Source organism: Taudactylus pleione, unplaced genomic scaffold, assembly GCF_031769625.1.
Source record: "Taudactylus pleione unplaced genomic scaffold, aTauple2 ptg000582l, whole genome shotgun sequence".
NCBI lineage: Eukaryota > Metazoa > Chordata > Amphibia > Anura > Myobatrachidae > Taudactylus > Taudactylus pleione.
This window is the reverse complement of record NW_028284984.1, coordinates 634,001-659,895: the sequence shown is the minus strand read 5'-3', so window position 1 is coordinate 659,895 and position 25,895 is coordinate 634,001. Positions and strand designations below refer to the sequence as shown.

At 47.6% G+C, this 25,895-nt stretch overlaps 1 protein-coding gene across 1 annotated transcript in view; it reads left to right on the top strand.

The window, feature by feature from the left end:
• Nucleotides 1-25,895, top strand: part of LOC148481402 (cysteine-rich protein 2-like) — a 191,454-nt gene that overhangs the window by 103,093 nt on the left and 62,466 nt on the right. Inside the window, exon 3 of the mRNA XM_088453533.1 lies at nucleotides 15,791-15,848. Within this exon, the coding sequence (XP_088309659.1) occupies nucleotides 15,791-15,848 (58 nt within the window). The remainder of the gene's footprint in view (nucleotides 1-15,790; nucleotides 15,849-25,895) is intronic.

The window sequence follows — 25,895 nt, the reverse complement described above, 5'->3', positions numbered from 1 at the left end:
GCCTGGGTCTTATAGCGAGAGGATGCCTTCAACAAATCAGACCGTACTTGAGTCCAGATGGCAGCAAAATTCCGCACCGTGTCCTCCACGGCCGGAACATCGAAAACAGGCAGGCTTCGGAATTCGGGAACACGAGGATGAAGGCCATATACAACCTGAAATGGCGTTTGGTTAGTTGACGAGTGGTAGGAAGCATTATGTGCAAACTCAGCCCACGGCAGCAAGGCAGCCCAATTGTCCTGGGAAGATGACATAAAAATTCTTAAGAAAGTCTCTAGATCTTGATTAACTCTCTCGGTGGAGCCGTTGCTTTGCGGATGGTAGGTCGTGGAAAAGTTTAACTTCACTTGAAGAACAGAACACAAAGCCCTCCAGAATTTTGCAGTAAACTGCACACCACGGTCAGAGACAATTTCAGCAGGAAGGCCATGTAGACAAAATATGTGTTGGACAAACAACTGTGCCAGGTCAGGGGCAGAAGGTAACTTCTTCAACGGTATATAGTGGACCATCTTAGAAAATCGGTCTATTACAATCCAGATAGTGTTGAAACCTTGAGAGACTGGCAGGTCTGTGACGAAATCCATGGAGAGATGCGTCCATGGACGTGATGGAGTAGGTAATGGAAGCAATTCCCCAGCTGGAGCTTGTCGTGATGATTTATGCTGGGCACAGGAGGAGCCGGAAGAGATAAACTCCATTATATCTGCCTTCATAGAAGGCCACCAATAGTGTCTTTTCAGGAACTCCAAGGTCTTCCGAGTGCCTGAGTGCCCTGCGAAGCGAGAGGAATGTGCCCAGGTGAGAAGCTGCTTCCTTAATTCCGGGGCCACAAATGATTTTCCCGTAGGAGGCTGAAGTTGTAATGCGGCGAAAACTCTTGATTCCAAGACAGGGGTATTGCTTTGATTTTCAGATTGATCATCACAGAGGAGAGATCTCGATAAGGCATCAGCCTTCTGATTAAGTGCTCCAGACCGGAAGGTCAGGGTGAACTGAAACCTGGCAAAGAATATTGCCCAGCGGGCCAAACGAAGACTCACACATTGGAGGTTTTTGAGAAATAGGAGATTTCTATGGTCCGTAAATACTGTAAATGGAAACTTGGCGCCTTCTAGCAAATATCTCCATTCCTTCAACGCCAACTTTACAGCTAGTAGTTCTTGCTCACCTATGGCGTAGTTCCTTTCGGCAGGAGAGAATTTTTTAGAAAAGAACCCACACGGATGGACTCGGTTGTCCTCATAACGTTGAGACAAGACTGCTCCCACAGCTTCAGATGATGCGTCTACTTCCAACAAAAAAGGCCTGTCCAGATCGGGTTGTCGAAGAACTGGTGCTGAGATAAAGGCCTGTTTTAGAAGATGAAAGGCAGACTCTGCCTCAGGTGACCATTGGGCAGGATTAGCACCTTTGCGGGTCAAGGCTGTAATGGGAGCCAGCAGTGTAGAAAATCCCTTAATGAAGCGTCTATAATAATTTGCGAAGCCCAACAATCTCTGGATGGCCTTCAGTGTCTGAGGTCGGGTCCAATCCAGAATTGCCTGTACCTTCTTGGGGTCCATTTCTAAACTGGAGCCAGATATTACATAGCCGAGAAAAGGTACACTGGGCACTCCAAAGACGCACTTCTCCAGTTTGCAGTAAAGGTGGTTTTCTCTCAAACGGGTCAAAACTTCTTTAACATGTTCTTGATGTTTAGCCACAGAGGGTGAAAAAATCAGTATGTCATCCTGATAGACAACAACCGAAACATATGACAGATCCCGGAAAATCTCATTAACGAAACTTTGAAAGACAACAGGGGCATTACACAATCCAAAAGGCATTACTAAATACTCGAAATGTCCATCTCTGGTATTAAAAGCGGTCTTCCATTCATCGCCAGCTCGGATACGAATGAGGTTGTAAGCCCCTCTTAGATCTAATTTCGAAAAAATTACAGAGCCCTTGACCCTATCAAACAACTCAGTAATCAGGGGAAGAGGGTATCGATTCTTTACAGTAATGTCATTAAGGCCTCGATAATCGATACATGGTCTTAGACCACCGTCCTTCTTGCCAACGAAGAAAAACCCAGCTCCGGCAGGTGAAGTAGAGGGGCGAATGAACCCCTTTGCCAGGTTGTCCCGGATGTATTCGGTCATGGCTTGAGTCTCAGGCAAGGACAGCGGATAGGTACGACCACGAGGTGGTATCTTATCAGGTATCAATTCAATTGGACAGTCCCATTCCCTATGAGGGGGTAAGATATTTGCTTGTTGTTCAGAGAAAACGTCGGCGAACATCTGATATTCCTTGGGAATGGCAGAAGAAACTAATGGAACTGTCTTTCTCACAGGTCGAATTTTTGGAAGACAGGATTTCTGACAGTCCATACCCCATGACAGAATCTGCATAGAACTCCAATCAATCCTGGGATTATGTTGACGTAAACAGGGTAGACCAAGAACAATTTCTTGAGAGGCCTCTGATATCACCAGGAATTTTAAGGACTCAGAATGAAGTGTCCCAATTCGGACCAATACTGGTTGAGTCTCTTTGGTGACTATCCCGTTAGTTAGAGGGCGTCCGTCTATAGAGGTCAGAGAGATGGCATGGTTGAGAGACAAACAAGGAATCTGAAATTTATCTATGAAACTAGACGTTATGAAATTTCCGGCTGCTCCCGAGTCGAGTAGAGCAGTAGCAAAGACAGGTTTGGGGTTAAGATCCAAGGCTAGGGTAATCGTGAAATCTTTAATTTTTGGAGACGGGTTCATAACTTCTAACTTGATGTCTCCAGGGTCAGTTAGGATTTGGCATTTCCCGGTTTATGGGGGCAGGAGATCAGCAGGTGACCAGACTCTCCGCAGTACAGACAGAGGTTCTTTTGCATTCTTCTCTGACGTTCTTCTTTAGAGAGGTGTGTATGATTCACCTGCATAGGCTCCTCTTCAGTAGGGGAAGGAATGGGACGGGTAGAAATGGAGGGGGTAAATGACCTTTGCCGGTCAGTTCTGTTTTTTTCAGCCTGACGTTCCCTGAAGCGTAGGTCAACTTTGATACACAACGAAATCATGTCGTTCAGATTAGTAGGAAGCTCTCGAGTGACTAGATCATCCTTTAGTCGGTCTGACAACCCATGCCAGAAGGTCGAGGTGAGGGCTTCCTCATTCCATTTGAGCTCTGATGCTAAAATTTGAAATTGCACGGCATATTGACTGACAGGACGGACCCCTTGTCTCAGTGTCATGATGTTTGATGATGCTGATACAGTACGCCCAGGTTCATCAAAAATCCTCCTGAAGGATGACACAAAGCCTGCGAATTATCCAGCAGCGGATCTGAGCGCTCCCAGAGTGGGGAAGCCCATTCCAAGGCCTGGCCGGATAACAGAGAGACTATATAAGCCAGTTTAGTTCTTGCAGTTAGAAAGTTGTCAGGCTGCAGGGTAAAATGTATGTCACACTGATTTAGGAAACCTCGGCAGAGTTTAGGATTGCCGTCAAATTTATTTGGTAAAGGAAGATGTAAGCGGGGAGATGATCTGCCTTCTGTATTCCCAGACGCTGATGCGGATGTAGATGCTGGTACTTCAGGGGTAGAAAAGGAAGTTTGCAAACTATCCTGTCGCTTGGACATCTCTTGCAGAAATTTAGCCATCTGATGCTGCATGTTTTCCAGATTTTCTAAACGACCAGAAATGCACCTGAACAAATCCACTCCTGACTCCTGATCTGTGGCCGGCTCCATGGGGCCAGTGCAAACTGTTATGTTCTGGGTTGCTTGTGGACCCGGGGTGGTAACAGGAGTGATCACAGAAGCAGATTTGAAAATAAAACTAGGATTTTTAATAAGTGCTTGAGTAGACATATAATGTGGCAGTAAATAAAAGTCCAGGAAAATATAAATGTGCACAAGAGTTCTGTGGTGGGACAAAAAGGGTTAATGTCCAGGTAGAAACAATTAGAGCTGTCCAGGTGTGCAGGTAGTGAAACTGAAAATAATCAAGCCAGGTTTGCAGGTAGTGAACTGAAAATAATCAAGCCAGGTTTGCAGATAGTGAACTGAAGCGCAGGATGTCAGCAGGCTCAGGCACTCAGGTATGGGCAAGGGTGGTGGAGGAAGCGGAGTAGTCCAGTGGGAACTAGGAGCTGACAGGCAGACTGGCAGACAGCGAATTCACAGGAACAGGAAAGCACAGAGAACTCCCTCTCAGCTAGGCTGAGATACACGTTGCACTGGCAAAGAAGGAAGGCACTGACCCTTCCTAAATACCCCATGCCGTGCTGTTACTGGCCGGAGGGAACATGTGACTCACCAGGATTGGCCAGCCTCATCACATGGCCAGAAGGCAAGATGGTGGCGCCCATGCCAAACGGAACGGAGACGCCGCCAGGCCTCACCAGCGCAGTGACAACAGGGCCGCACAACAACGCGCGCAGCCAAAGCCCCCCGCCAGACACCAGCTCCGCCACCAGACAGCCCGCGCCACAACGACCTCACAGGTAACACCCGCCTAGCGCCATGCTGAAATACCCTGGCCGTGACACCTGCTAGGAGACTAATACTGAATCCCCTTATGTGGGATGATCCGGAAGAGGACGACATGCTTGATACAGAGGAAGGGGAGGTACAGGACCCTATGGAAGTTAGGCCGTCTATCTTTAATAAGAAACAAAGAGTAGCAGTCTCCTTTCCAGTGTCTGAGGAATTGGACGAGATCCTTACCTCAGTGTGGAAACACCCAGATAAAAAAGTTTCAGATCTCACGTAAACTTTTATCCTACTATCCCTTGCATGCAGAGAGCAGGAAATTATGCGAAACACCTCCTTCAGTGGACCCTTCAGTGTCACGTCTGTCTAAAAAGACGGTGCTCCCTGTTCCAGGAGCAGTTTCTTTAAAGGAGTCTTCTTACAGGAAGTTAGAAACTACCTTAAAGTCTATGGGCCTGATTCAGACCCGCTCGCGAGCGCTGAGCGCTCGCAAGTGGGTCAATGGTGCCCAAGTGCGCATGCGCGAGACCCGAATAACGAATAACGACGGCCAAGCCGTCGTTACGGGTCTCACACCAAAGGGGGCGTGCTGTCAATGTTGATTGACAGCACGCCCCCTTTGGTGGGCGTGCCGGGGGCATGGCTGCCCAGACAGAGGCATTCCCATGGGAACGCCTACCATCTGGGGCCAGCCCCACTGACATCACTAGTGATGTCAGTGGGAGTGCTTTTGGCTCTGATAGAGCCAAAAGCACTCCTGGGCTTGCGGCAGTGAGACCCTACCGCAGGGTCTCGTCCCAAGCCCGACCATAATTTTGGCCACTCGCTATGGCTGTGAGTGGTCACCCACCGCTATGCGAGCGGCCAGGAGGCCGCTTCAAAAAGGAGAAGGGACGGCCCTGATTCAGAGCGAGCGCTCTGTCAGAGCGTCCGGCTCTGAATCAGGGCCTATGTACACTGTAGCGGGGGTGTCCCTTCGACCCGCATTAGTCAGCTGTTGGGTCAACAAGGCGGTGTAAGCATGGGCTACGCAGTTTGCTGAGGGCCTTAAGACTGGTGTTCCGGCAGAGTATCTGGTTCCTCTAGCGGAACAGATTGCAGAGTCTGCTTCTTTTCTTGGAGAGGCTTCAAAAGATATTTGTAGTGTTTCCTCTAGATCCTTGGCTTTGCCTGTCTCAGCCCGTAGAGCCCTGAGGCTGAGACAATGGCAGGCGAATGGGGAATCGAAGAGAGCCGTGGAAGGTCTTCCATTCACAGGGGAAGCTCTATTTGGAACGGAACTGGATAAATGGATATCTCAAGCCACAGGTGGTAAGTCCACTTATCTCCCATCTGCTGCTCCTCCTCCTGGGAAACCCTTTGCTTGGCCATCCTTTTGGTCCTTTCGTATCCTAGGGAGATTCAGGGGTCGTGGCAGAGGAGCCCCCGCTATCTCCCGTGGTTCCAGAGGCAGGGGTAGAGCCACTGCATCCTTCTCCCAGCAGGATAAGTCTTCAGTTAAGCCTCCGACAGCACCCTTCTCTCCTGGGGGACCCCAGGGTGGGAGCTCGCCTTCGCAATTTCAAAGAAGTTTGAATCAAGTCTTGCCAGGATGCGTGGGTCCTGGACATCATTATTCAGGGATTGAAGTTAGATTTTCAGATCCAAACTCCTCCTTGTTTTTTCACAACCGGTTTGCCGGCATCAGCGGACAAACGGGTTGTAATACAGGAAGCAATAGAAAAGCTACTGTCTTCTCGAGTAATAGTGCATGTCCCTATACATCAGCAGGGTCAAGGCTTTTATTCCAGCTTGTATGTAGTTCCCATGCCGGACGGCTCAGTGAGACCAATTCTGAACTTGAAACATCTCAATCCTTATTTGCGGACCTTCAAGTTCAAAATGGAGTACCTGCAGTCTGTCATTGCAGGGCTCGAGAGGGACGAGTTTCTCGTATCCTTGGACATAAAGGATGCCTATCTCCACATTCCCATTTGGCCTCCTCATCAGGCATTTCTTCGGTTCGCAGTGCGGGCCTCTCATTTTCAATTTCAGGCCTTACCTTTCGGTCTTTCATCAGCACCAAGAGTGTTCACGAAGGTCATGGCAGTAATGATGGCCCTTCTTTGGATTCAGAGGGTTACTATCGTCCCGTACTTGGACGACCTGCTTCTCAAGGCTCCGTCAGTCACTCAATTACTGCAGGACATCCGGTTAACACAGAGTCTTTTGTTACAACACGGATGGATCCTGAATTACCAAAAATCTCATCTACAGCCTACTCAGCGTCCGCCTTTCCTAAGGATGATTTTGGACACGGTGGAGCAGAAGGTATTTCTTCCTCAGGAAAAGGCTACCTCCATCCAACACATGGTGCGTTTAATACTGCGTCATCGCAGGGTGTCAGTACACCTGTGCATTTGCCTTCTGGGGAAGATGGTTGCAACCTTCGAGTCCATCCAATACGGGGGGGTTCCATGCCCGTCCATTCCAACTGGTCCTCCTCTCTCGGTGGTCAGCGTCCCACCTTTTTCTTCACCAGTGAGTTCAACTGTCACCCAGAACTCAAAGATCTCTTCTTTGGTGGCTGAATTCCTCTCACCTAATGGCAGACAAGCGGTTTTCAATGTGGGAATGGATTCTCCTCACCACAGACGCCAGTCTGAGAGGATGGGGGGCAGTGACACTTTCAGGGCCGCTGGACTCGACTGGAGGCGGTACTGCCCATAAACATTCTGGAGCTAAGGGCCGTGTTCTATGCTCTTCAGGTAGAACATCCTCTGTTGAAGGGCCGTGGCATCAGAGTGCAGTCCGACAACGCCACGGCTGTGGCGTACATCAACAGACAAGGTGGTACCAAGATTCAGTCCGCCACGCATTCTTCTATGGGCAGAGAAATTTGCTGTAGGGATATCAGCAATTTTCATCCCAGGGGTAGAAAATTGGGAGGTCAACTATCTCAGTCGACAAGACATTCATCCGGGAGAATGGATGCTCAATCCACAGGTGTTTCAACAACTGATTCAGTGTCGGTGGTCTCCCTCAGGTAGATCTCATGGCGTCGAGATTGAACCATCAACTGCCACTTTACTGCTCACGGACAAGAGATCCACAGGCGGTGGCAGTGGATGCTCTAACAACTCCTTGGTGGTTTCAGTTTGTTTCCACCACTCCCACTTCTTCCTCGTCTGATTCAAATAATCAAACGAGAAAGGGTAAAGGTTCTGTTGGTGGCTCCAGACGGGCGTGGTATTCAAACCTATGTCTTCTATTGATAGACAACCCATGGCCTCTTCCTCTGCAAGAAGATCTACTGCAACAGGGTCCGTTTAATTATCAGGACTTAAAGCGGCTTCGTTTGATGGCGTGGCTGTTGAAAGGGCTATATTAAGAAGAAAGGGTATCCCTTCCAGGGTGATTCCTACTATGTTAAGGGCTAGAAAGGAAGTTACCTCAAAGCACTATCATCGTATAGGGAAGGCGTATGGCTCTTGGTGTGAGCGCAAGGGTGCGCCACCGTCAGAATTCAAATTAGCCAGGCTGCTTCTTTTTCTAAAGGGTGGTTTATCAGCAGGTCTTCATCTGGGATCTTTGAAGGTTCAAATATCGGCTCTGTCGATTTTCTTTCAGAAGAAGCTAGCATTTTTGCCGGATGTCCAGACATTTCTACAAGGGTTGTCAGGTTACAACCTCCGTTTGTACCTCCAACAGCCCCATGGGTTTTGGATTTGGTCCTCTCTTTTCTCCAGTCTTCCATATTTGAACCTTTCCAGACTGTGGAATTAAAATTTTTATTATGGAAAGTGGTTCTCCTTTTGGCGCTTGCCTCTGCTAGGCGTGTGTTGGAGCTAGGGGCGCTTTCTTGTCGTCCACCTTACCTCATTTGTCATGAGGATAGGGCTGAGCTACGTACGCAGTTATCTTTTTTGCCTAAGGTAGTGTCTGCGTTTCACATCAACCAACCGATTGCGGTTCCGGTACTTAAAGACGATCCTTCGGCTTCCAGATCCCTAGACGTTGTCCGGGCTCTTCGGATTTATGTTGATAGGACTGCATCCCTCCGGAAGTCGGATACGCTGTTTGTTCGATATGATATGGCGCATCCGGGCTGGCCAGCTTCTAAGGCAACTATTTCTAGATGGATTCGTCTGACAATCAGACAAGCCTATCTGGCTGCATCAGAACAACCTCCTACTTCAATCACAGAGCATTCTACGCGCTCGGTGGGTTCTTCGTGGGCGACTGCCCGCGGTGTTTCCTTGACCCAGCTTTGTCGGGCGTCCACTTGGTCATGCCGGTATACTTTTGCAAAGTTTTACCATTTTGACACGTTTGCGGCATCTGCTTCACAGTATGGCCGTGCTGTTTTGCAGGGTTCTCAGTGCTCTCCCGCCCGGGATGTGAGCTCTGGGACGTCTCCACTGTACTGAGACTCCAGTATCCCCTGGTAGATGAAGGAGAAAACAGGATTTTGGTACTTACCGATAAATCCCTTTCTCCGATTCCACAGGGGACACTGGACGCCCACACGGCGCTGTTCCACCTGCATTGGTTATTGTTCTTCCTGGTTTGGACAGTCGTTTTTCTTCAAGGTCTGCTTGATTTGTTTGCATATTTGCTTGTTTGTTCATGTATGTTCTAGCTTCTCTTCTCCTCTATTATTCTATTTTCCAGCTCTCCTTGGGCACAGTTTCTTAAGACTGACCTGTAGGGGGGTATAGAGGGGTAGGAGCTGGCTACTATTCAGATTTATTTAAGTGTCAGCTCCCGGTTATCCCACATCTATACCCAACTCTACTGAGACTCCAGTGTCCCCTGTGGAATCGGAGAAAGGGATTTATCGGTAAGTACCAAAATCCTGTTTTTTTATTACAATCCTCACACAAGGCATCCATCATTTATAGATCAAAAAAAGTAAAATAGAAAAAAAATAATACACCAATTAAAACATGAATGAAATGGCTGCACTTGTTTCTGCTCCTCTTACTATATTAAAAGTACACATATTGTTATCTTTAAACTATACTTAACTATACATAATTCAGTGCTATGACCCTGCTAAATACAGAGAAGAGTGAGGGCTCCAAGGAAGGAAGTATATTCAAGCCATGCCTTCCAGCTGTAAAGATTTATGTGGGAACAGTGATGTATCTGGTCTGAGCCTCCCTGGCAAAGTAAGAGACACACTCTACTAAAAACTAAATAGAAATTAATTTACCCCTTTGTTCTCTTCAGCCTCATCCCCTGTGTTTCTGCAGCTCCAGCTCCACAGTGTCTACAACTCCAGCTGGCACCCCTTCAATTTCACTGACCAGCCCCCTCTGTCTCTACAGCCAGCACCCCCTTCTGTCTCTCCAGCCAGCCCCTCTTCTGTCTCTCCAGTCAGCCCCCTTCTGTCTCTGCAGCCAGCACCCCCTTCTGTCTCACCAGCAACAAACTTTATTCATTTTACCAGGCAGCCGCCGGCAAGCGCCACCAACTACCCGGCCCTGGACTCTATGCCACAGTTACATCCCTGATTCTGCCCCCTTGCCATGGGTGTGTTAGGAGCTGAGGGTTAGTCAGGCAGGATAGAGGTAGTGGCCATAGACTAGATGCAGCCTTTATGCTGTGAGATTGCCTTGATGGATGGCTGGTTGCGGCCTGCGAGGTAGGTATGAGATGCAGCTATTGGGCTGTGTGGTGGCCTGGAGGTCTGGTCTGCCTTGGCTAGTTGCGGCCTGTGAGCCGAGGATGAGATGCAGCCTTTGGGCTATGTGGCAGCCTTGAGGGCTGATATACCTTGGCTTGCTGCGGCCTGTGGACCGTGGATAAGATGCAGCCTTTGGGCTGTGTGGCAGCCTTGAGGGCTGATATGCCTTGGCTTGCTACAGCACAAGGAACACTATCACCAGCATGGAGTGAAGGACTGGCTGCAATTTAACAGACACAGGGCTCAATCCGAGCACGCCCTGTAAGCCTCCCTAATGACAAACCCCTGCACCTGGCCTGTGCACACAGACAAAATAATCAATTAGTGTGTAGCTGATATTGTACAGAGACAGAGAGCAATTACTGAACACATGAGATCAGCACACAGACAGACAGGAATGAATGCAGTGTCTCAGTAGCAACGAAAATGATCTGCTTAACCGCAGATCCTAACAGGGTGGAACCGCTGGGCAGTGCCCCTGGAGAATGCCATCCTGGCCAAGGGTTAGATACGTCCCTGGATAGTCAGAATTCTGGAGGATTATCCCAGCCCTAAGTGAGTGCTGCATATCAATGCAAGGGAGTTAGGTGAAGCATAGTACTTGAGAAGTTCTAGACATGCCCCTGGGAATGTGGCCACTCGCCACAGGTATGGGAAATTTCTGCCATAACTGATTAGCCATGTCCCCACTTATGGTGTCACAATTCCAAAAATCTGAAAATATGCCATAGAAGGGAATTTACTGGGACTCTTCTATGAAGTGAAAAACACCTTTAAAATCCAGACTCAATGTTGATCATGAAATGCAATATTGTGATAATTCCCCCAAATTCAGTTGTATTGAATAAAACTTTTAGCTGCTTGATAAATAATTTTTTCACCATTCACAGTACTGTTTGTTAAGATCAGTATTATCACAAAGAGGTCCATACTAAGAAGATCATTGTGAGACACACGCAAACACACATGCACGCACAAACATACAAAGGCACACAGTGGCTCTCCATGTCAACTCTGGACAATACCGCTTTCTTTGTGGTGGTGGTGGCTGTTTAATGTCTAGTGGCAGTGCCAAGCAGATTATGCCTGTAATCTAGTTTTGGCATTCACTCCTGCTCATGTGCATAGTGAAACATGAAACAACCAGAGCAGAATATTTAACCACAAACGTACACTATTATACAATGAGAGACTCACATCATGTTACCACGTTAATTTAATACTGTAATTTGATCATTTAAATTGCAACGGAAATGATTTCATAGCATAAAACATAATTTCAGATAGAACCTGTGCCCTGTCTGCAAAAAGGGTTTATTGATGTCAAGCCAGCGAGAGGCAGCTGTCATTGAAATGTTTTCTTGGATTTTCACTAAAGATGTAGAGAATATTATGTAACAAACCAATAAAAATACACAGAATGTTATTATGGTTTATTGGATGTCTGTAATACTTGTATTTCATGCCAACCATTCAGCTTCGAGCTGTCATTTATAAAGGACATAATGATAGCTAGAAGCTGATTGATTGCTATGGTGAACTTCTCCTCCTGTCCTCTTTAGAGGGTCCTGGAGAGATCCCAAAAAATTTGGGAGTCCCCTGGAAATTCCATGATAATTGGCTAGTACGTATATTTATATAATATTTATATAATACCCAACTAATAAGTAAGTTTTTATTCATAGTACTGAGACAAACATGGAGAACAAAAGTCTATGTTGGCACAGTCCTTGTCTGCATTACTGACGCTTGACAACTTCAGCTGACACAGTAGCATTCCACATCCTCAGAGATAAATGCATCATGTGCAAAGCAGTTAGATAAAAGCTATTACAGTCATTGGTATGGAAGATTTGAAGTGTTGAAGATAGATATTGTCCTTGTGCGTCTCCTGTGGAAAAGTCCATAAAAGCAAATGGAAAAGGTATGAGGAGGTGGGAGAGTGTGGAATGTGCACTTACCAGAAGACCAATTACAGTATGTAAAACATGCTGCTGTTTTTACAGATAAGAGGTAGGACAAGGATAAATTGTACTAGTGTAGCATTGATGACAGACATTTAAACAATTTTTACTATATGTTACCTTGGATCTTTTTATTGTTCCCATTTGTCATTATATTGTTCCCAAGTGTCATTATAATGGCCCTACAGAGCATAGACATTCTCTCATACACTGGGCCAGACAGATCTCTTGGTGGCCCTGTACACCCCTGGCATATTGTTTGAGGGAAGCTTTTAAATGGAGACAATTAAAAAGTCAACTCAAATCAACAAAAATGATCAATGGAGGAAGAAGAACAAAGATGGAGGGCATAGTGGGTGACTCCATGACCAGAAAATCATTAATGACGTAGACCAGGGCTGTCCAACTAGTAGCTCACCAATGGGGTCTATTCATCATCACTTAATTTCTACAAAAGCCTATGAAAATGAAAATTTTCACCTGCAATTAAGTGTTCGGGCCATTCATCAAGAAGGCAAAGTACGAGATTTTACAGATATCTCCTGCTTACCTTTCTCCCCTGGAATGGCCCTCTGTCCCTATACACTTGTATGAGGACAGTATTCATCAAGCTACGAAAACACCTGAGCTTGATTGCGGGACCACTCGCCATCTTCAGATGGCGAGTGCTCCCGCTCTTGGGTTGCAACCCGCTCCTTTCTTATGGGAAGGAGTCCAGGGTTGCAAAGATTGGTCCTTTCGGATCCCTCCACACCTGTCTGGCTCCTTCCGCCGGACGTGAGGGCTCTTGTGCGCATGCGTGACCTGTAAATCATGCGTGTGCACTTGTCTCACTGCTCCAAAAGGAGCAGTGAAGCCACTCGTGGAGACAGCTGATTTTCAATGATGAATTGCTCAGGCGTTCGCGGCAAGTTAGTGTGTTAATTATCGGGGTCCGTTCAGACCCCAATAATTAACATAATGAATAGACCCCCCCCCCCAAGCCACCTCTTTATATCGTTTGCCTTGATGGTCAGCACTGCAAATACTACTGTGAAGACAACCTATCTTTCTGTCCACTTCAGCGTTACTCCCCATTCACAGCAGTAAGTTGTTTCACTGTTAATCTGTAACAAGCAGAAGCCACATGTTACAATTACAGTATAGAACTACTGTGATACCCCTACATGATACCCTGGTGGTTTAAATGTCTGGGGTCTACGGTTACATATATTGGTGGACTTGAAATGTGAGGCTGATTTGTGGGCAAACCTACACACATAGTTGTATGTGATATTTATGAAACTGGTGGGCAAGAAACTTCATTACTGCACATATGGCTGATACTGTGGTGGGAACAAGACTTGTCATGTTGGCAAAATGGTATATATGCTGGGTATGGTAATGAACAAAAGGCTGTGTGTGGCACGCATAGGGCTGGTGTGGGCATGAAGATGTTAATTGGGCACATGCTTTTGGCATGGAAAAGTATAGTATGGTGTCCATTGAGCTGTTATGCATGACATACAGGGGACACGTCATTATAAGTAGTGGGCATTAGGCTGTAAATATAGTGAGTATTGCTGCATCGTGGGCCACATTTGCAGTTGGCTGTAATTCCAATTTTGAACATACATCTCTGATGGTTAGGAGTCTGCGCATACGCAGAACGGGTCCTGCAATCTCGCTTGCAGACCACCCAAGTCGCAGCATGGGTGACATGCTGCAGCGTTTGGGGGGGCGGAGCAGGGGCGTGCCTGGTCACCGTTTCCAAAAAGGGGGCGTGTCGACCACGATTTCCGGGAGGGACAAGGCCAAGGTCTGAGTCGGTGGACGCAGATACCTGACCTCTTATGTGACTAGCACTCGGTCAGACTGCGGGAAGCTTCAGGTCCCGCAGCCTGACCAAAGGAGCAGCCATCTCAACCATCAGTCATGTTGGTGATCCCAGCCTGCGATGTTGGTCACAGTGCTGAGATTGCAAATGCAGCAAACAGGTGTCTGACACTTCCATCTGCATTTGCATCTGAGAAGGACGGACTTGCACAGCCGCTTGTGTGCGGCTCTGCAAATGCATCCATCTCTGAATCAGGCCCATAGTAAAGATATGTGATGATAAAGACAGCTCATGGGCCAAATGTAATAGGGTGAGAGTTTAGCCGTAGCCTCTCACATTGGTGGAGTATTATCTCCAAAATGCATTTGCTGCTGAACTCACACAATTTCTAAACTCTCACCCCATTACATTTGGCCCCATAGCTTTACTCAGAGGTGAAGATGGGCGGGGGGGGGGGGAATCAAATGAGACAAGTGCCCCTCCTGATGAAGAGGTCAACAGTGGGGGAACGTAGTAGGATGTATGAGTAAAAACTTAGTAAACCGAGGATGAGGGATGGTTGGCTGGATATACTTATCCCGTCCCAGGGGCCGTACACTGCAGCAACATTCTGTATTTCTTTGCTCAGGGGCTCTGTCGCAGGAGTGTCCCACGTGACCAGCAGGGCTGTTTAGGCCGGTAGCAGCAGCACCTTAACCCACCACTCACACCAATGTCACTGTGTGCTCTGTGCACAGACTGCTATGTAGCCTATCCTATTCAAGTGAATGTGGACTCAAAGCACCTCTGCCACACCTATCTCTTGCATTGTTGAAGTCAATACATTTTGGTTTTGTTATTGCTCAGCTTTAACTTGACGGATCGAGATTAAACAAAGTGCAGGTTTTTTTCTAGGAGTTTCCACTACAAAATGATGCAGTTCTCAGTAAAATCAGTTTAGTAGTTTTTGCGCCATCTTGGAATAAGCAGATAGACTCAACGTTCTTATTAGATTAGTGCAGCACACAAGTATACCTTCCAGCTGTCCCGATTTTGTCTGAATCCTGACTTGAGAGCTCTGCCCTGCCATCCAAACAGAACATTATTGGCATGAACGGGGAAGGATGCAACGGTCAGCGGTTGGATTTAGAAATCATGTGAATATGCCCAAACAACAAAATTTTCATTTTTTTTTTAAATCATTTTTATTGAAATGCCTACATGACAAACAGAAAAAAGAAACATAAATGTTACAATTCCAGTTTTACATTTGAAAACAAAACCGTATGTTTTTAAAGATAATACAAAAATCAACACAATAATAATACAAACCCAGTAGAAAATTTAGCAGAACATAACTAATTAAGTCATCCTACAACACAGTAGTAGAGGTCCCAGTAAGGTTCCCAATTCAATTCATCAAAAAATAGGAGATAGGAGTCATGAGACCGAGAAACCAGCAAACGCTAAATTAAATTAAATTAAAAAATATATACAGTATATATCCTTCTATAGATTGTACTCAGGATTCCAAAATAATCGGATGGTCGTTAGATAATTCACTGAGGTTATACCATTGAGTATTCTTAAAATGACGCATGAATATAGCTCTCTCATGTGTTAAAAAATGTAGAGACACGGAATTCCTTTTCTAATGTGGTTTCTATCCAATCCATGTTGAACACATGGAAGAGTTTCTCATGAAATAATTTCAAGGTAGATGGGGAAACACTTATCCAGGCTTGTAAAATGGCTTTGTGGGGCCACTGCGCTGATGTTCAATAATCATTGTTTACAGCCTTTTGTCACTCTCTGACTCTCTGGTAATATCCCAAATAATGACAAGATTTTCATTTAACCTCTTTTTTTTCTTCATTTCAGCATGATGGTAAGCCATATTGCCACAAGCCCTGCTATGCCTCTCTATATGGACCAAAAGGTACGTATTTGTACATGTTTTAGATATACACAACTTGAAATCAGTATTATACTTGAAATGTAGCAAATAGGGTCACTGCTTAAAGCTGTCACTAATGAGTTCAAACCAGGAGACAAATATATGCAAGGAATTACACGGTTGTTTTACATTAGCCCTGGGAAAGTTTTGTCACCACTGATAAATATGTAACTGTCCCAAGCCCTGTCTGGTAGTCTGGTAGGAAGTGAAGTCTTTCAGTGAAAGGCTCTATAATGGGGAAGAATGTGGAAAGTGCTTCGTGGGGACAGCTTCTTTTTGGATGCGCTGTCCCACCTAGCGAACTTTGTTTAGTAAGATAAATCGGAGCTACTGTAAACAATGTGAGTTAGCATGTTATTTATTGGAACCCCTTCCCTGTTTTATACAATACACTCTTCTGCCTAGGGCTTTTCCTTTGCGACATGACAATTAGTGATCTATGGGCCTGATTCAGCAGCATACTTTATTACAACTACGTACGCAGCTCGGCCGATTGTTCTGCACTGCGCATGCACTGCTCTGCACATACACTCCAATCACACACACATAGGAATCCATAACAGAGTGAGTGACAGGCCGTGAGCATTTGGGGGGTGATGACGGAGGAGAGGTTGGAGAAATGCAGGGGTGTCTGCATGGGTGTGCATAAATTAGCCACTGCGATTGCCTACACAGCTTGAGTACTCACTGGTGCGACGAGACTTGCAGTTTCTGCTACTGGTCAGACCTGCTGTAATTGTGCGTGACAGGCTGATGTGCTTCGATGGTACAGATGTATATGCAGGACTGGGCATCTTTATGCTGGCTGAGCTGTGACAGGCGTTAGCATATTTTCGCAGTTGCATTGCGTGTGATTGACCTACAGTAGGTCCTTCCTGCTGTATGCCCCATCAGCCCCAGATATTCCACTCTGCTTTATGCCCAGGAAGCTTCACCCACAGTCCCAGCTGTTACTGAATAAAAGCTTGGCTTGCAGGTGGATACTCAGCAGTTAAATTCATCACTTTGGGTTGGGTCCCTGAGTCTGTTTTTGGTTTCTCCTGATTGTCAGATATGCAATTCATTCAGTTAGCAACTGCTTCTTTTGATAACAGCGCACTGACACGCAGGGGTAAATTTACTAAGAATCGTGTTTGGGCGAAAATGCATTCTCAAATGTGTTTGGCCATTTTTATAATTTCGCAAATTTACTAAAGGCAGACTCATGTGAGAAATCATGAAACTCTGTGCAAAACACCGGTGAAAACACAAATAGAAATAAATACACCGTTGGCCAAATTCGCAGGTACTTTCCATAGACAGGAATACAACATGGGAATTTAGCAAGAATCATGATTGTAATCACGGGTGTAAATCATACTTGTCTACTCTCCCGGGACTGTCGGGAGCCTCCCGAAAATCGGGTGCCGCTCCCGACACCCTGCAAGACTAGGCAAGTCCCCCGCAATAAATGCTGGCACCCCGCTAACTCCTGCGCCAGCTGCAAAAGTGGGCGGCGCGGGGGTGTGATGACGCGATTCGTGCTGAATCGCGTCATCATAGCCCCGCCCCCTGCCTTATAATGGCAGTAATATTGGCATTATAAAGCAGGGGGCGGGGCCACAATGATGCGATCGCGTCGGCACGCCCCCGCTCCCATCCTCCCTGCTCGACGGACCTGCCAGCCCCCTCCCGGATTCCCCTGCCGAAATGTCGGCAAGTATGGTGTAAATTAAGCAGACTCAGTCCAAAATAGATGGTTTAAATAGACTAAGGTGTGATCAGGTCCAGGATCAGTGTGATCCATGTATGCTTTTGCCTGTAATAAAGGAAAGAGAGGGTTAATAAAAAAAAAAAAGATGTGGGGTCTCTCCCCCCAAATGCATAACCAGCCCCGGGCTCTGTGAGCCGGTCCTGGTTTTACAGTAGTCCCACTGTAAAATACAATATTACTCTGGGCCTAGGGTGATCAGGAGAGGGGAACCCCTTTATTGGGGGGATCCCCACCTTCTCTGGGATCCACGGCCTGGGCTGACAAGATTAGGGAGTTAATACTTTGGCCAGGGGCCCCAGTGAAAGGGTCCCCTGGCTGCGGCATTACACCCCGACTAGTGGAGCCCGGTGCTGGTTTTAAAAATACAAAGAGCTCCACGCCATTTTTGCCCCATATTTTTAAATCCATGACCAGCTCACAGAGCCCAGTGCTGGTTCTTTCAATATGAAGGTCCCCTACACATTTTGTCCCCCGTATTTTTTGAACCAGGCCTGGCTCTCAGTGCCCGGGCTGGTTATGCTTTTGAGAGAGCGCCCCATGCCTTTTTTTTCAGTTTTGAACACTTTTTGTTTACACTATACACACAAGCAGCCTGCATGTATCTCACTGATATGTGCTGGCTGTATGTTCGGGTGTGTTTGGCTGCGGTCAGACACAGGGAACACGGTAAGAAACATGATCACATACACCTTTGAAAAACTCGCTTCAGCAAAACACGATTCTTGTAAATGTAAGTGTTTCAGCTGTCAAAAGCCTCCTGTGTTTCAATGATGCTGTAAGTGTTTAAACTTGAGCAATAACGGACCAGACACGATTCTTAGTACATTTACCCCTAAGGGTCTGATTTGGAGGTGGACGCAGTGCCAATGTTTGTGCAGTTGAGCGATTATTCTCAACTGCGCATACGCAAGAAGTCCTGAAAAAAACCCCTACGAAGCATGTGTCCCCCTGAGTGTGTGGCTCCGTACACTGCTGCGTATACCATGGGCATTCCTGGGAGGTGGCCTAAAGTGAACACAATAAAAGGCCATCTCAGGGACGTGTTCCGGGCGGCTGCATTCTCATTCACGGAGCCGCAGCCACAGATGCCATGCTCAGGGGAATTTCAGAAGGAGATGCTGCGTCTCCCATACGCTGTTGCAAGTGTCAATGGAGAACTTGATGGTGCGCCAGTGGTGGATTGTTTGGAACCATTGGTGGAGTTGCACCATCTACAGGAATTGTAAGTGGGAGTCTCAGGGCTTGCACATTCCGGCACTCGCTAGTACACAAGGGGAAGGCGCATTTGTGGGGGTATTAGCCCTCTGAATCAGGCCCTTAGACTCTGAAAATATGGCACACTGATACTTTAAAAAGGTTGAGAATGGATAAGTGTGCTTCCTAATTATTCCCTAACACCAGGCAGTTGTTGGTTTCTTTTTTTTTTTTTTTCAATTATCCCTTATCCAGCTAGTAATGCTGGACAATGCTGGACAATGAACTTACTGTATATCTAAAACTTCAACATGCATCACATTTTAATTAAACAACAACCATAGTTGTTAACTTCAATGTACAATACCCACATTTCTGTTTAGTAAGAGGAAATCTAAATATTTACATAGGATCAGATTAACAATGAGACGGATCTGCCTAGGCACTAGACCTAGGCCTCCAGTTAAAAATAGGCCCATCATCATGGTAACATGATGCTGAAAAGCCACCCAGCTGTCCACACGGTCGTCCGTAAATCATAAGTATTAAAGTTGTATTTTTATATTCCTCACAAATTATGAATTTACTCTAGTTTTACTTATTTAGGGAGACATCGGGGCTGATTGTGGCCACACTCACACAGCACAGGTCACTCGGGATGGCCATCAACAGAGTTTCAATTAGGGGAGAGTGTTGACGGCGCGCACAGTAGGGATAACAACAGCGCTTCAGACTCAGAAGAGGATACATCGTGTAAAGTCTTAAAGGAACAGCTGAGGTTGGCTAGGGTTAACTGTAAAAGGAAAAGGTTAGCTGCCCCAGGTGCGGATGTAGCCGCGGGCAGGCTGGGGCATGCGGAAAAATCAAAATCAGTTTTCTTGCAGCAAGGAGGTTCAGTGGATTACGAGCTTGGCGCATTGGAAGCGCACTTGCCTAAGAAGCTTAGGAAGGAAATTGAGAGAGGAGATTTCATTGACATATGCTCGCTCACTGAAGAAGGTCTGAAGGACAGGGAAGGTTGCAGCGAAAAAGGCGTAGGGCAGGGCGAGTCCTATAAGACGATCGAGCATTGGGTAAGTGGGATGTTTGCGTACGCAGGTTGCTATGTAGAGGCATACCCCAACATGGCCATGAATATGATGAAATATATAAATTTCATCTACTCCGTATATAAGGAGTGCGACGGAACTGCTTGGCGGAAGTATGATGAGGCGTTTAGGTTAAAGTCACAAGGGCAAAAGCCCATCAAGTTCGGCACAAGAGATGTTGATCTTTGGCTGAAAGCTCAGGCCAGGGGTATGGCAGATAAGAGTAGCGCAAGGTCAAAAGAGGGTACAGGCTCAGGGAGGCATGGCACACACAGGCAAGATAGGCTTAAGTGCTACACCTTCAACGATGCACGTTGCACCAGGGCCTATTGCAAAATTAGGCACGCATGCACTTTCTGCAGCGGCAGTCACCCAGCAAAAGACTGTTTTAAAAAAAAGGGACGACAAGGGGAGAAAGTATCCAGAGTGTTTGTGCCTGTCAAAGGCAACTAGCCCGGTGAGGCTAGGTGGGATCCTGGAGTGGTTAGCCAGGTACCCCAGGCGTCAGGAAGCCCAGTTGTTGCAAGATTCACGGGGGGGTTCAGGATTCCAGTAAAGAGGGTCGTCCCCCCAGGCGCCTGCTGCAGGAACCTGCGTTCCATCAATGCACAACCAGAGGCAGCGCGCAAAAAAAATCGTGAAAGAGTTAGAGCTGGACAGAATGGCGAGCCCATTTCCGGCCCCACCTCTACCCAATCTAGTAGTGTCTCCCCTGGGTTTAGTTCCCAAAAAAGCGCCTGGGAAGCTCAGACTCATCCAGCACCTATCCTTCTCGGAAGGGGCGTCCCTTAACGATGCCCTAGACGAGGAACAATGTTCCGTGCAGTATCAGTCGTTCGACCAGGCAATTAATATGGTCATGGCGCAGGGGAAGGGAGCTCTGCTTGCAAAGCTAGACATTGAATCAGCTTTCAGACTACTCCCGCTGCACCCGGATAGTTTTGGCCTAATGGGTTTTCGCTATGATGGATATTTTTTCATAGACAAATGTTTGCCCATGGGCTGCGCCATATCCTGCGCTTTGTTTGAGATTTTCAGTTCATTTTTGCAATGGTGCCTGGAAGTGCGAACGGGTATTAAGGCAGTAGCCCATTACCTGGACAATTTTTTGCTTGCAGGTCCAGCGCAGTCAGGACAGTGTACGCAGCTGCTAGGTGAGCTCGAGTCTATGTTAGGCGAGTTCGGAGTCCCCATTGCCAGGGAGAAAACAGAGGGCCTAAAGGCAGTCATTTCATATTTGGGCATAGAGATTGACACAGTAAGGATGGAGTGTAGGCTGCCAGCGGAGAAGGTGCTGAAGCTCGGTAGGGAGATCAGCTCGTGCGCTGGCGCAAAGAAAGTTACCTTGGGCCAGATGCAATCGCTGTTGGGTTTGCTCAGTTTTGCGTGCAGGGTAATCCCCATGGGGCGAATTTTCAAAAGGCGGCTAGAGCGGGCCACAGCTGGGGTGAAGAAAAAGCATCACTTCATCCGCATCAATAGGGAGTTGAGAGAAGATCTGCTGGTGTGGGAAGGTTTTCTGCGGCAGTTCAACGGAGTGCGCATCTGGCCTAGCGCAGTGCGGCCAAACCATGAGTGGCAGCTGTTCACAGACGCAGCAGGGGCCACAGGCTTTGGGGCATATTTGCAAGGAGAGTGGTGCGCGGCGACATGGCCGGATAGTTGGAGGGACAGGGGCCTGACAAAGAAACTGGCAGCTTTGGAGTTATTTCCCATAGTGGTAGCGGTGGACATCTGGGGTCACAGGCTGGTAAACAAGTCCATACAGTTTTGGTGCGACAACATGGGGTGGTGCAGGCTATAAATAATCAATGCGCGTCATCAGCACCAGTAATCAAGTTGCTGAGGTGGTTAGTGGCGGCCTGCCTACGCCACAACATCACATTCAGAGCCAAGCATGTGCCAGGGGAGCAGAACGTGATCGCAGATGCGCTGTCGCGCCATAACTGGGAGGCGTTTAAAGCAGCAGCACCGCTTGCGCAGGTCAAAGACTTAACATGCCCCTCTCAACTTTGGCAGATAGTCGAGCAGGGCTAAGCAATTTGGTGGAAAGGTCCCTAGCCCCAAAGACATGGAGAGCCTACGTAGCAGCCTGGAAAAAATGGCTCCTGTTTCAGAGTAGGGGAATCTCACAGGGTGAGGAGCCCCCGCAGCAGCTGCTGGCATTCTTGGAAAAATTGAGGCATCTAAAGCCACGGTCTGCACCACATTAGCAGGTATATAATTTTTTTCCAAGTTAAATGGTAAGCGAGACGATACCAAGGCATTCATAGTGCGCACCGTGATGCGCGGGTGGGCGAGAACTGAGCCAAGGAGGCTAGACACTCGTGAGCCAGTAACCATAGAGAGGCTTAAGAAAATTACACAAATAGTGTCAGCAGTGTGTAGTAACGAGCTGGAGGCACAGTTATTTAGGACAGCGTTTATCATGGCGTTTGGCGGAGCATTTAGGGTGGGGGAGTTAGTAGCCGAGTCAAGTAGAGCTGTGGGATCTGGCTTGCTGTTTGGAAATGTGAGGGTGTATGAGGACATGGTGTTGTGTAAGGTCCATAAGTCTAAGACAGACCAGCTAGGAAAGGGGAGATGGATCCAGCTGGTGAGGCAGCTGGACCCAGCGGTCTGCCCACTAGTGGCGGTGAACGCTTTTATGGCAGGGAGGCCAAGGGGAGGGGACAATTTCCTCATTCATGCAGACAAGTCAGCTCTGACCAGGTATCAGTTTACGGCCATATTCAAAAGATGCATTGCGGCAGTTGGATGGGACTCAAAAAGGTTTGGGACACACTCCTTTAGAATTGGCGCAGCAACATCTGCGGCCAGTCCGGGGCACACAGCGGAAGAGATAAAAGGGCTGGGGGGATGGAGGTCGGATAGTTACAAATCATACGTCAGGCCGGTGGCAGGGACGGCAGCGCAATAGCAAAATATGCTAATTTATCTCAACCTCAACCCCCCCCCCCTTTTTTTCTTTTTCACCGCATGTTTCACAGGGGCCAGTAGGAAGAAGAGGGTTTGGATCACCGGGCATTCGTACATATACTGGGCAGCCGAGCGGGCCGCGCGCAGGTCTTACAGGCGCCAGCTGGGGCTGCCGCAGGAGTCAGGAACAGTATTCTGGTTTGGACACAGGGGTATGTTATGGGAGCAGGTTAAGGAGGCTCTGCTCGCAGCAGAGCGCGCAACAGGGCAGCCCAATGTGATTGTGCTGCACCTTGGGGGCAACGACCTGGGGGAAGACGAAGTCTCTGGACCTGATAAGGATGGCCCGGGAGGACATTACATGGATTAAAGGGCGGTGGAGCAAGGTGCACATTATATGGTCAAGAATCATCCCAAGGCTAGCTTGGAGAGGAGCCAGGGTGGGGTACGGTTTAGACAGGGCCAGGAAAAAAGTGAATGCAGCCATCAGTAAGGCAGTGGGTGCTAGCGGTGGTGGCACCATCCAGCTCAGGGATTTAGCAGTGAAATGTGGAGGTCTGTACAGAAAAGACGGAGTACACCTGTCCGACAGGCCTGGACATATTCAACAACGCCTTGCAGGACGCGCTCGAGGGCTTGAGGTGGTAGGGGTCGCAGGGCGGGGGCTTCGGTCCTCCGTTTCACGGAGACCTCGTGTGGCGGAGAAAGAACGGTACACAAGGCATGGTAAGTAGGGGATTGTCAGAATGCCTTGCATAGTCACCAATTAGTAGGCCGCACGCCTGGTTCCAGCAAAATGCGGCATGGGCCATACGGGCTGCGTGCCAGGCAAGGGTGGTATGCGCATGGTAGCTGGTCCCAAAAGGTAGGGGGCATGGTCGCTTGCCTACAAGGTTGGGCTGGGCACGCCCCAGGTTGAGATTGGCAGGGGGCGTGGTTGCGTGCCCACGTTATTGGGCCCAGCATGCCCCAGGCAGTAGAACACCATAAGAGCCTTGTGCACCGCATTCTTTTTCCTTGCCCTGCGACTGGTGGTAAATTATGTTGAAATAAAGCTGTGACCGATTTATTTGCCCAAAAAGTTGCTGGTCTCGTCTCAGTTATTGCTTCGCCCAAGACGGCGGGTCGCCGGTAAGTCGGCCTCTCCACCCTTATAGTACCATGAGCACACTTTACCCAGGGCACACAGAATACATACAGTCATGACACTTGGCTTTGATGAATCGCCGTAACCCATGGCGATGGTCACACTATGTTATGCTAATGTGAGAATCCGCAGGACTAATCATGGTTTGTGTGCCTGCAAGCGGAAACCCGTGCCACAAACCAGTCCCATGCTAGGTGCAAAAATCCATGAGATACAGGCTTCCCCTCCCTGTGCGTGCACCTCAGAATAGCACGGAGCTTTACCTACACGCCCATGCAACTCCCATGACACTCCCACATGTTAGGGCGGCTACCTATGCCCACATTGTTGCCATCCCCGAAACACCCAATTTCATGAAAAGACAGATCCAAACAAGTTCCGTCTGACACAGAATAGGACGGACTTTCCTATCCGCATCTGCACATGTGCTGCATGCAAAAACTCGCCATTTGCCTCAGTGCACAGAGATCAGTGTGACGCAAACCTAGTGTTCATTTGTCACTTTCTCCTTCCCACAACTGATTAAATTATAGAACAAAAAGGATAATTACACCAGTGCCCTCCAATTTTCAGCTGGAACCCAACTGCTAGTTTGTTATTGCTCTGGGAGCCCAAATTTCATTGTGATATTTTTCTGGAACCAATAAACAAGATTATTTCCATACAAATGTATTACAGACCTTAGAGAACTAGATACATGTAACAGAGGAGATGCACCAAAGCACAATTTATTCATGCAGAATAACCCAATGTAGAATAATCATATTTAGGGGGGATGTACTAAGCATTGGAGAGTTATAAAGTGGAAAGGGATAAAGTACCAACCAATCAGCTCCTAAATGTAATTTCACAGGCTGCGTTTGAAAAATGACAGTTAGGAGCTGATACCTTATCTCTCTCCTCTTCATCTCTCTCCAAGCTTTCATAGTGTACATTCCTCCCTTAAAATTTATCAACATAATTCTTCTCCAGGACACCAAACAATAAAGGGCCCCAAACGCGGTGCGATGTGCACCTTGCGATGCGACGGACGATATTGCATCACCAGATCTCTTGTGCAGCATGTAAGATCTGGATGAGCGATGTACGATCCCACGGGAGCGTGCACTGGCCGATATCATAGCCACACAGAACGATATAGCAGCGATATCGTTCCAATCCGTCTGATTGGCTGCTACATCGCACTGTATATGGGGGCCTTAAGATTAAAGATAAAGGCAGATAGGTCCTCATTCAGACCCGGTCGCAAGTGCTGAGCGCTCGCAACCGGGTCGATGTCTAGGCCCTGTGCACGCGCAGCGGCCACACTGCGCATGCACAAGCCCCAGAGCGAGAAAGAATTTCTCTCATTACGGAGCTCACTACAAAAGGGGCGGCTGTAGATGTTGATCGACAGCTCGCCCTGTTCTGTAGGCGTGGCAGGGGGTGGTTTCACAAATGGAGGCTTTCCTTAAGGAACGCCTGCCATTTTGTGGACGGCCGCACTGACATCAGCAGTGATGTCAGTGGGGAGCTTCCAGCTCGATCAGAGCAGGAAGCTCCCTGGGGCTTGCGGTTGCCGACACCCAACCTTAGGGTCTCGTCGCAAGCCCCGATGGTCGCGATGGTCTACTCTTGACCATCACGACCATCAACCTGGTCGGTTTTTAAAGCTGTGGGTAGTAACCCACAGCTTAGCTAGCAACCAGGAGGCTGCACTAAAAAAACAAGCTGCCACCCTCATTCAGAGCAAGCGCTCGCTTCTTGCGACCGCCTCTGAATGAGGACCATAGTCTCTTAAGTAGAATGCACATTGATCTTAATTGATAATGTTTAAAATTGATAATGTTTAAAATATAAGTTTTATCAACATAATATGTATTACCATCTAAATATGGTTATTATTTTAAAAATCAGCTAAATAAAATAAAAAGAGAGAAAGCAATCTA